Source organism: Dreissena polymorpha, chromosome 2 (genome assembly GCF_020536995.1).
Source record: "Dreissena polymorpha isolate Duluth1 chromosome 2, UMN_Dpol_1.0, whole genome shotgun sequence".
In the NCBI taxonomy this organism is placed as follows: Eukaryota; Metazoa; Mollusca; class Bivalvia; order Myida; family Dreissenidae; genus Dreissena; species Dreissena polymorpha.
In genome coordinates, this window is record NC_068356.1 from 106,622,588 (window position 1) to 106,635,209 (window position 12,622).

At 34.9% G+C, this 12,622-nt stretch overlaps 1 protein-coding gene across 1 annotated transcript in view; it reads right to left on the reverse strand.

The window, feature by feature from the left end:
- LOC127869968 (uncharacterized) overlaps positions 1-12,365 on the reverse strand; it is a 93,347-nt gene extending 80,982 nt beyond the window's left edge. Inside the window, exons 1-2 of the mRNA XM_052412627.1 lie at positions 12,144-12,365; positions 2,732-2,791 (exon numbers count right to left, since the gene is read on the reverse strand). Coding sequence (XP_052268587.1) covers positions 2,732-2,791; positions 12,144-12,289 — 206 coding nt within the window. The 5' untranslated portion in view covers positions 12,290-12,365. The remainder of the gene's footprint in view (positions 1-2,731; positions 2,792-12,143) is intronic.
- Between the last annotated feature and the right edge of the window lie 257 nt (positions 12,366-12,622).

Consider the following 12,622-nt stretch of genomic DNA (forward strand, 5'->3'; position numbering starts at 1 on the left):
TGTATTGGATTCCCTCCCATGATACGGGTATTCACAAAAAACGCCTAGCTTTAAACTTATGAGAAATGTGGTTGTTGACGTCATAGGGTTCGCTCAATTAAATGATTTTCAATCGGTTAAACCGGTTCTGTAAAGAGCGAGTCGCTAGAACGATATGCTAATTTATACATGCTCAGCCTCCGGCTATACTCCAATAATGCCCCTTCATCCCTCACTAAAGCTTGGATGAGGGGACATTTTCCCTCAAAGAAATGTTTATTTTTCCTTTTGGCATTCGACAATTATCCAATTTGCACCAAGTACAACGATCTCGCTCTCTCTCTCTCCAGACGAACACAAAAAACCTGGGAATCCCAGTTATTCTAAATATAGCTCTTAAATTACGTCATGTAAACTGGGCAACTAATCGTAATAATCATGTGACTATTTTACTGGATGCGCGAGAAGCGTGTTTCGTCAATTAATTACCGGAAACTAGTCGAATTTTCATCCGGGCTATATGCAAGCCAAGATATAAACGTGAAAACAGAAAAAAATGTCTCACAATTGGCATTCTTCCACAAACAAAATAAAACATTCTGACTCGGAAGATACTGAACGCATCGAGGCATTTTTTAAGAAAGAATCATCGAAAACCGTTATAACCCAGCAGCATTCTGAGGTAATCAACATCGAACATTGTGAAAGTGAAAGTAGACAATCAGCAGCTGCCGATCCTTTCCCTTCCAATACTGTAGAAGATCAAGATCAGCAACCCATTCATCATGAAATTGAAATCACAAAATTGACATCGTCCCCAGACCCCAGTACAGAAATATAGTTGAAAACAGTTCCCATTATTAGATCTACACCTGCAACTTTATTAAGGACTTTGACTTTAATACGTGTTAAATGTGCTTAAGAACAAAAAGGACAGAGACAAGCCTCTTTTGATGAGTTATAGACATTGAAATGAACAGTTTTTATTTTTTCCCCTAATATGTCTCTTTCGCACTCTTTTTCCCCTTTCACCCAGCGTCCAGCGTCTTCCCCTTTCTCTAAAAAAAACCCCTGAACCTTCATGTGTGGACTGGTGTGTTTCGTCAGTTCAAAGCTAATTCAAGAGAGAATGGTAACACCCGAAATGACCTGTGATGTTTGGCAAGTGGAGTTATTGTTTGTCGCAGTACACAGGTGTTAAAGTGATGTACAATTAAAGCAAACAATCTGGTAAAAACTGGATTATGAATGTCGGATTAAACAGAAAATTAAAGAGGGTGGAAAAAGGGTAAAATACTAGCTTGAAACTGATTTGATCTCGGCAAATTCTCAGATAAAAACATGTTATTTATGGATTATGCTCGTCACTTTTTTTTGAGCCGTAACCATAGCCTATTTGTGATAAATAGGACAAAGCAATATAACGGACCGTGATATATTGGAGTGAATTTTCAGCTAGAAATCAGCATTTTTTTTGGTCATTTTCTTTGGGGGAAAAAATAAGTTTTTCAGGGGGGAAAATATACTTTTCAGACGGGGACATTTTTTTCGGCGGCAGATTTGATAGATTGAGGGCCCTGAATATTGAACATAGCAATGTGTATCTCATGGAGCTGCACATTTTGAGTGGTGAAGGGGTCAATTTCAAGGTCATCCTTCAAGGTCAAAGATATGGGGACATAGTGTTTCACAAACACATCGCTTGTTTTTAATGCAATTAATAACACACTTCTAATAACACAATGTCTGATTAGATTGTTATCTTGTCTGACATTTGGTAAAAATGTTAGACATGGACACTTGTTTCAATCAAACTTTTGTAATGTATTTTTTTATCCCCGCCGAAAAATTTTTTGCAGGGGATATAATAATTGGACCTGTCCGTCCGGCCGAAACTTTGTCCGGAGCATAACTCCAAATCTATTCAATGGATTTACTTTAAACTAAGAATATAAACAGATGACAACTAGGAGAAGTGCAGTGACCAAGAACCATTACTCTATCTACCTTAGTTTTTGAATTATCTCCCCTTTTATATAATTTTAAAGTAAATTTTGTTCGAAGCATAACTCTAAATATACTAAAGGGATTTACTTGAAACTTGAAATATAAACAGATGGCAACTAGGAGAAGTGCAGTGACCAAGAACCACAACTCTATCTACCTTAGTTTTTTAATAATCTCCCCTTTTATATAATTTTAAAGTAAATTTTTGTCTGGAGCATAACTCTAAATCTACTGAAGGGATTTACTTGAAACTTGAAATAAAAACAGATGGCAAGTAGGAAAAGTGCAGTGACTAAGAACCATAACTCTATCTACCTTAGTTTTTTAATTATCTCCCCTTTTATATAATTTTTAAGTAAATTTTTGTCCGGAGCATAACTCTTAATCTACTGAAGGGATTTACTTGAAACTTGAAATAAAAACAGATGGCAAGTAGGAGAAGTGCAGTGATTAAGAACCATAATTCTATCTACCTTAGTGTTTGAATTATCTTCCTTTATTTAATTTCAAAGTAAATTTTTGTCCGGAGCATAATGAATTATCTCCATTTATTTGTTTTTACAAATATTATTCTACTCTCTAAAACAAATGATGTCATACAAGCAAACACATTTCGGCGGGGATTTGGCACTACTGTGACAAGCCCTTGTTCAGATATTGTGTCTGACAGTGCCCAAATGTTTGAAGGATATTGTCCTGAATTAAGGCTAATGTGGCTTAACCACATTGATTGTATAACACTTACCTGTACCACACTTCTATTGGATCAGCACCACAATATGTTCTCAGTTCTGTCTCAAAGAAACTGAAAAAAAAAGGAACAATATGAGTGTTCCTTCTATTTATGCCTTCCTAAACAAATGTAATCTAAACACCAAGAGGGCCTGAAAGGCCCAAAGTCGCTCACCTGAGATAACAAGATATTATTGGGACAAAATCTTCTGACGAAGTTTCATGAAGATCAGAAAATAAATGTGGCCTCTAGAGTGTTAACAAGGTTTTACTATAGCTATATAAGGAAAAATGCCCAGCCCCTGGCAGCTATGTTTTTCAATCACCCGGCATCATTTTTGAACTCATCCAAGATATTATCGGGATGAATCTTCTGACCAAGTTTCATGAAGATCGGACAGTAAATGTGGCCTCTAGAGTGTTAACAAGATTTTACTATAGCCATATTAGTAAAAATGCCCCGCCCAAAGGAAGCCATGTTTTTCAAGCAAACAAAATTATTTTCAAACTCATCCAAGATATCATTGAGACCAATATTCTGACCAAATTTCATGAAGATTGGACAATAAATGTGGCCTCTAGAGTGTTAACAAGGTTTTACTACATGTATAGCCATATAAGGAAAAATGCCCTGCCCCTGGTGGCCATGTTTTTAAAGCAACCAAAACCATTTTTGAACTCATCCAAGATATCATTGAGACAAATCTTCTGACCAAGTTTCATGATGATCGGAAAATAAATGTGACCTCTAGAGTGTTTACTATATCCTTAAATAGCCATATAAGGAAAAATGCTTCGCCCCTTGGCGGCCATAATTTTCAAGCAAACGTAACCATTTTCGAACTCATCCAAGATATCAATAAGCCAATCTTCTGACCATATTTCATCAAGATTGGAAATAAATATGGCCTCTAGAGTGTTAACAAGGTTTTACTAACGCCAAATAAGGAAAAATGCCCCGCCTCCTGGCGGCCATGTTTTTCAACCAACCTGCATCATTTTCGAACTCGTACAAGATACTATTGGGATGAATTTTCTGACCAAGTTTCATGAAGATCAGAAAATAAATGTGGCCTCTAGAGTGTAAACAAGATTTTACTATAGCCATATAAGGAAAAATGCCCCGCCCCTTTGCAGCCATGTTTTTTCAAGCAAACGTAACCATTTTCGAAATTAAACAAGATATTATTGAGACCAACATTCTGACCAAATTTCATGAAGATTGGGCAATAAATGTGGCCTCTAGAGAGTTAGCAAGGTTTTACTATAGCCATTTAAGGAAAAATGCCCCGCTACCTGGCGGCTATGTTTTTCAACCAACCGGCATAATTTTCGAACTCATCCAAGATATTATTGGGATGAATCTTCTGACCATGTTTCATGAAGATCAGACAATAAATGTGGCCTCAAGAGTGTAAACAAGATTTTGCTTTAGCCATATGAGGAAAAATGCCCCGCCCCTTGGCAGCCATGTTTTTCAAGCAAACGTAACAATTTTCGAACTCATCCAAGATATCATTGAAACCAATCTTCTGACCAAATTTCATGAAGATTGGACAATAAATGTGGCCTCTAGAGAGTGAACAAGGCATATGTTGACGTCGCCCAACGGACGACGCACGACGGACAAAAGGCAATCACAAAAGCTCACCATGAGCACGTTGTGCTCAGGTGAGCTAAAAAAGTACAATTAATCAAATAACCAAACCTGGCAATTTTGTATGTGCACATGTATGCGTACTTAAATTCGGAATGTACGTAAAGTCCGAAACGTAAATAAAGCGTTTAGATGATAAATACTATTAACTCTCAAGGTGTTTATCTATGCAATTCATGAATTGCCCTTTTATCAACAAATATTGAGTTTCAAAGAAATCAAGTGAGTATTAAATCATTTATTTACTTGTGTCCGACTTAAGTACTGTCTGAATTTACGTACTGCATCCAGGTTTTTTTTTCCTTCTTTGGGACCCGCCGAAAATCGGCCCTTTCCCCTCGGATTTTTTTTCCCCTCAGCTGGTAAAATTTCCCCTAGATTTCATTTTCCCCTAAAAAAAAAAAAAAAAAAAAAAAAAAAATGTTTTTTTTTTTTTTCCTTTAAATATATAAGTTATCCTGATCCACTGTAGAAACTAGAAAAATCTTGCATAATTAAATTATCTGTTGCCTTGAATTTGTTTTAAAAACAGTAAAATATGTTAAATTGATTATTTTAGACTTTGCTTATTTTCCCCAAGATCCAGCTTTTCGCACAATTTTTTCCCCCAAAATTCGACGTTTCGCGCGATTTTTTTCCCCTCAAAAAAGGCCAGGCCCTTTCCCCAAAATCAGATAAAAAACCCTGGCATCAGTATGTTACAACATTTGTGTGCAGTCAGTATACAATACAATAATTGTTTCAATAATGAAGGAACTGAAACAGCATAACAGTAACATTACAGCGTGTTTCAATTATATTTTATTAAGAGGAAATGTCAATGTCAAATAATTCGTGAGATACCCCGGAAGTTTAGTTGAAATTCACAATGAAACTTTTAAAATTATCTCAATGTTGTACTACCCGCTACGAAATTTTTATTTACAAATAAATACATCAACGCCAATTTTCATGCCCTTTTTTTCAGGAAAAAGAAATACATTTATTTCATGTAGAAGTTGTAACCAAAAATAGCTGCACACGACGTGTGCAAACCGTGTCAGGTGATTTACGCATGTTGGAATACAACTGTTTTGATTGGGCACTAAATTTATCAAATCTAGAATCATATGCAGAAATTCATTTGATACTTTCGAAAATTGCAAACGTTTGTGTTATTGACATTCTTGACTACTCGTATTGTCTTTATTAACCACCCATAATTTGCTTTTAAAAATGGAAATCTGCATATATTGGATTATAGAGTAATGGATAAAGATGGGAGAGGTTGCATGTATGCGATTGAGACAGTTGACATGTATTGAGACAGTTGACATGTTTGTAATTAATAAGACCTCAAATTACCCACAATTCACAATTCCAATTTCCCAATTTGGGGATTTCACAGCGCGAATTTTACCAATTAGAGGATTATACTTGCTACTTTTCACAATTGCAAGAAAAAATCCCAACACAAAGTTCATAAAAAACACAGCAATAAGACTTAAGTATGTATGTTTTCCTATCTTGTCAAAGATATCATTGGCACACAACTTCTAACCAAATTTCATAATGATCGGACAATAAATGTGGCCTCTAAAGTGTCAACAAGGGAAATGTTGATGCCGTAAAACGCATGACGGACACAAGACGATCAAAAGTTCACCATTAGCACATTGTGCTCAGGTGGGCTAAAAATGCCCTGCCCCCTAGCACCAATCTTTTTTAACCAACCTGAACCATTATTGAACTCATCCAATATATCATTGGGACAAATCTTCTGACCAAGTGTTTATGAAGATCGGACAATAAATGTGAAAAAATTGTACGGTGAATTGTATTTAAACTTATATTATAAATGCAGACTACCACAATACTAAGAAATATGTCAAAAGAGAAAATCAACATGCCCCATTATAGTGCTTATACTGTAAAATGGTAAATGTTGATATTTTTTATGTATTTTAAAATATCATCTTTGAAATCTTCAATTGGGAATTTTCAGGTCCTATTTGGGAAAAATAAATACTTTTTTTCCATTGCAGTAATTTTTTTTGCTTTTATTTTTTACAGCCTGTGGTATTTGAATTGGGAAAATTAGCGCGATTAACCATGACATTGGGAAAAATAGTGTGATAAACCATGAAATTGGGAAAAATTAAGCATTATAAATATGATTATAAGTAACAGAACTAAAATTGTTTTTAAGTGAATGCATGTTCAGGGTGTTTTCTAGCCATTTTGGGAAAAGGAGTCTAGTCAAACTGAGATTGTTTTAATTGATATAAGTGGCCAATTTGGAAATTATTTATCCACAAAAAGGACTAAATTAAAGTTAGATATTTTTTAGGATGTTTAAATAAAAAGTTGAGATCTAGAGTTAAGGAATCATAAGTCATAAGAGACTTATTTCTTTAAAAAAAAAAAAAAAAAATTGTGGAAATTTGGGCTTTTTGGGGGGAAAAAAATGTTGATTTTTGCGATTGGGAAGCAGCCGAATATCGGCAGTAATTTTTAACAAAAAAATCACTGCATTGGGAATAGGGAATCTTGGACTATTCACCCCAAGACAATTCACCCCTAGAATTTGATTTTCTTGGACCCCAAAGGACAATTCATCCCCAATTTTTAAATGACATTTTAGTGTCATTTGCTTTTGTCATATTTGAAAATAAGTTGTGAGCAGATATTTTGGGGTTATAATTTTGACTTTGCAGCACAATTTTGACGTGAAAATAAAACAAGAGCACCGCATAATTGGTGCACTGCTGCGGGTGCAGTTTTGGATAAATGAAAGATTTTCAGATTTTTTTTAGAGGTCACAGTGACCTTGACCTTTGACCTAGTGACCCAAAAATGGTTGGGGCGTGTATAACTCATCAAGGTGCATCTACATATGAAGTCAGTGTTTTTTTTCACAAATAGGGCAATGGTGGGGGGGCCTTTCCAAAGGGGAAAAACGCGTCACTTTTTAGGAAAAGGGGAAAATTAAAAATTCACTCTTTTATATGTTATGATATTTATTATATGAATACACATGTATGTATGAATGTAATATTCACAGCTGAATTTCCCTTTCCTTTTTCTTAAATATATATCAATGATTTTTTCAACATTAGTTTCAGACAGTTTAGCCTTCATGCACAGTCTCAGTTTTCCTAGCCATCTCAACTCTAATTGGGATTTTTTAATCGATAAAATGGCAAATTTGAGCATTTATTATCAATAAAATGGACCAAAGTGGAATGTTTTTATCAACAAATATTGACACAATATAGATACATCAGGTCTTTTCCTGGTCATTTTGGGAAAAATGCAATTCATATGAAAAGTCCGCTGCATGATGTGGGAAAAACTAATTTAATATAACTCTTTATAATAATTCAAAATCATGTTAATTTGTTATATACTTTGTTAGTTGTTTATGAAATTAATTTGAGATATATTTATCATAAGAGTTCTTTTTTTAAAAAAAAATAAAATATTTTTTTTAACTTCTGGAGGGGAATTTTCTACAAAATTGGGAGAAAATATATACTCTTTTTTGAGGGGAATGGGGACGAATATCAGCCCCAAAATTGCCATAAAAAAAACTGGAAGTTTCAAAGTTGTAGGTAGAAGCACTTTGATTGTAGAGCCAATGTTAAGGTTTTAGCATGGCGGACGGTAGATGCCGGACTGCAGACACCGGACAACGAGCTGGCTATGACAATACCTCGGGTTTTCTCCGAAAACAGCCGAGCTAAAAATGAAGTATGTAAATGAAAGATGACATTGTGATTTTTGTCGAATGCAATTCAACCAATGTATTTTCTATAAACTGTGTTAGTTACAACATATAAAATTGGTGCATTTGTTTAAAATATTATTATTAGGCTACTATTTTCTTAAGAGTACTTTGTCAAATATTTAAGTCAATTAATTAATTTCATTGAATCTTAGAATTAAACATTATCACCATTACTTCTTTATTCATGTTAGATGCAGTGCTCATGCTGCCAGACATTATCGCCAATGGCGATTATTTTATCCAACTGGCTATTATTTCTTAAAATTGGCGAGAAAAAAATGGCGATTATTTATCGGATACATAAATAAAAATTGCCTTTACAAGTTTTCCAGCAAGTGCGAAACGTGTGTAAATCGGGCCATCAAGCAGGACAAATCGATAACGAGATTACTGTGTACACACTCGACCCTGTGTATTGTCATAAACGCGTCATTTAACTTCTGCGACATTGTGGCCTAGAGCGTTTTTCTCAATCAGTGTCCGACAGAAGTGATATATTTCAGAAAAATTCTTTATTCTCCCCGTGCTTTACCAATTCTCAGTAACGGTTAGATCTTCATTATTTTTTCCCCAATTATTATTTTATAGTCATTATCGAAAATCGCAGTGAAAATTGTTTGCTGGTATTGTTTTTTACGCCGTTTTTTTCTGCAATTAGATTACGTTGAGCATTGCTTGATGAAATAATTATTTAATCGCTATCAACTAAGTATCCCCGTGATTACGGCTATTTGTCGTTACAATTTAAAAATACATTTCATTTCACCGATTTTAATTCCAATTTTGCAAGTTTTGTTTATGAATCATTTAACTGTCATCTCTTGTTTTAATCGTTGTAAAGCAATTCGCGATTGCAATAAAGAAACAAACGATTTCAACAGCGTTGTTAGTCAGGGCCGTATGCTTGTATGTATGTAACTGCAGCTGATGTTTGGTTTGTAAAGTAACACCCACAACCTTGATTGTATTCTATAAAGTCACGATAATATTTTCTAAGAAAAAGAACTGATATAATTCGTTTTAAAGTGATATTATGCTTGTTGTAAAGTTTACTGTAGCTGAGTCTGGTTTGTTATGTCACACCCACAACCTTGATTGTATTCTTCAGAGCTCCAGATAAGGGCCGTACAGCCGTAAATACGCCTTTTTCATGAAGATTAACGCATTTATTTTTATAAACTGGACGTACAATTACGACATTAATATCCATTTTACGCATTTACGAAAAAAATCTAGCTGTACGTCTGCATCAGCACGGCGTGATTTGTTGGTCTCTAACCGAACGGCGCTTTTCGTTAATTTAAATTACCGAAAAGTTGAAGACTGGATTCATATATTATTGTCTATTCTGTGGCGTGATTTCCTGTAACTTGTAAATTCGTCAAAAACGATATGTCTGCGCGCAATTGAATGCCGGCTTAACCGAAAGCGGCTCAAAACAACACTTTGTTGTCATATAATGACTACATACGGTGTCTTCTAACCATCCTGACATTAAATCTGTAGACCCAGAAAAAGACATTGTCGCCCCGATATTAAACGATTTGATTGCATCGGTGGCGTAAAGCGTTAGAAAACACGATGGGAAACGGATAAGACAGTGAAATAAGTGTTCATTTACTTAGCTTACTAGTTTGCTTGTGTTTTCTTGTCTAGAAAAATGAAGAAATAGTATTAGTCATGAGTTTTAATGTGTAGTTGTATAAGCATCATAATTCAGATTGGAAAACATAATACAGTAACTGTTTAAGAAGCTACATATATTTATTATAATTGCTGCAAATGTTTCTGTAAAGTCAGTTATTCACCCTTCAATATCCAAGAACACGGGTAGTACAGTACTACCTGTATTTTTGGATATGGTAGTACAGGTACTAATTGATTTTAAGCGTTACTCCTTTTCTTTCTGTCAGTGGCAGTACCGTTACTAATTTCACAAATCCTTATCTGGAGCTCTGATTCTTTATTGTAAAGCCATGATATTTTTTTAGAAAATGACGCTGATAGTATGCTTGTTTTTAACAATAAATTATAACTTAAATCCAAAAGATAAACAGGGCTTTCCTTAGACCTCAAATCTCAAGAGTCAAGGACTCTTGGGACCATATTTTCAAGAGTCAAAATCAAACTTCTGAGAGTCCTAATAATAACGCAGGAGAGTCAACGATTTTTTGCAATTTAAGCAAATTACTGAGATATAATATATAAAAAGCAACAAATTAAAAGATACATGTATGTTAACATTTATTTCTTACATTTTACTGTCACTACAACACTATGCATTTAAACACAATATTTCAATGATTAATAAATACACAACATGTATTCTAATACAACATTAACTTCATGTATACAGCAGAGTAATATGTCATATGTTCTACTTTCGCACGTTTGGGGGTGTTAGGAGCACTGTCATTTAGATCTAAAGTACGCTTTGTCGTTGGCGTCTTACACACACTTTCAGAGTTACTACCGATTCCGAATTCGAAAAGGTTTCTCTGCGACATTTTCCGAATGCACAAGCACAATTACACTTTGCACAATTACACTTTATCCAATAACTTTGTTTGACCGTTTCGCGTGGCTATTAAATTAAGAATGAAATACAAAATGTGAAAAAAAAAACATTTCCGCTGGCTATCACAAAAAAACAACAACATACGGGTGGTACCTAAACACAAAAGCCTATATAAATCGGTAAACTATAAAAGGAAATTATTTCTACTCGCCGATAAAGGTGCCTCCGTATTTAATCCCATCAAAAATTCCGACGCCCTTTAATTATTTCATGTGCCATCTTCACTGAAGACGTGCGACAAACACGCCGTTTTCTATGCCTTCTCAAACGGTCAATTATTACGCCTACATGTATTTTGTAATCAATTAGCTCATGCAAAAATTGTCACTTTGCCACAAGGTCAGTTATATCGGTTCCATAGTTATTTTTAGCAACTTTGATGCAAAGCGTGTAATTTGACGTTGTAGACAGTACATATGCCAGCATAACTTTCGCGCGTCTTTGAACTGAGCAATCATGAAGTAAAACAGTGATGGGTGCATTTAGCTTTGGAAATACATTCTGCCATACTCTGGAAATATCTCAAAATATGCTTTACGGTGTTCTGTGGATATGGATGTTATTATTTTATATTGAATATTATTAAAACGGACGCGAATGAGTCCATTCTGTTTTGGTGGGTTTATAGTTCTTCTTAAATGCTCTGAGCTTTTATGAGTACATACGTACAGCTCAGAGGGTCAATAGCTGGGAGTTGGATTATTGCAACTAGGTGGGTTTAATACACGTCTTTTCCGCAAACAGCTGATAACAAACGCTATGATAAATAATGGAAAGTTAATACACGCGTCATCGAACCAGCAGTGTTTTAATTGGTCAATACTAGATTTCTTAATTAACCAAACTCCGCCTACTGGGTGGACTTGTGCTTCGATGATTGGAAACAGGCGTTAACGATTAGCGTGTACTAAATGAGATACTCCGCCCCGAGCCAATTATCGCTTAGTCTTAACAACTTTTGATCTCGTTGACGCAAGTCAGTATATTCCCCCGGGTCAAATGTGACGCATGACGTAATTTTCTCAAGAGTCAAAAAGGGGTCTTCTGTAGTTTTCAAGCGTCAAAACCCGGGAGCTCGGGTCAAAGGAAAGCCCTGAATAAACATTTAATAAAACATAGATAAAATAAAAATCATTGTTGTTTTTTTTGCCTTCAGTACCGTTTTGCGGAAAAGTCCGCGTCTGTTTTGGCTATTATTTTTTTAAGGAAAACATGATGGCTATTATTTTCTGGAGGCCAGTGTGAGCACTGTAGATGGAATAATTAATTTAATAAAAAAATGGTTTAATTGAGAAGAAAACCTTAATAAATGAAAGGAAATTTAATATGGTTTGGAGCGTGCCATGCATGGGTATTAAAATCAAGCATTCACACCCCTGATGAGGCTTTATAATTTATATATAATAAACTGAAGCACATACTGTTTCTCTTCTTTAATTTGCTGATCTTCTACACCGCCGTATTGTTTTAGTCCCGCGTTTAAACTCGACAGTTTTCTGCCTTGTCTAATGGGCTGAACATTTTCTTTACTAAGTTCCCACTCATTATCGGGTGTATCACGGTTCATTTTAATATTGCAGCTTTCGAAGTTGTGTTTGTTTTGAACTAAGCGCGAACAGGAACAAGGCAAATAACTTAACTAGTCCCAGGAAACAGATACAACGCAAAGAATACTAAGACGTAACGGTCTGCGTAAAATGTCAACATTAATCAATAATTGCGTAAATATTCACGAAAAAGATGTGTTTCGTGTGCTTGATCTGTTCATCCACTCACTGCCTCATTTGTTACAGTTCCATTTGATCCAATATATACTGGGTTAAACAATATTGATAGATTTAATAAATTTAAATGCACCATGTTATTATAATATAAGGTTAAGTAAGAAATGAAGCATCCA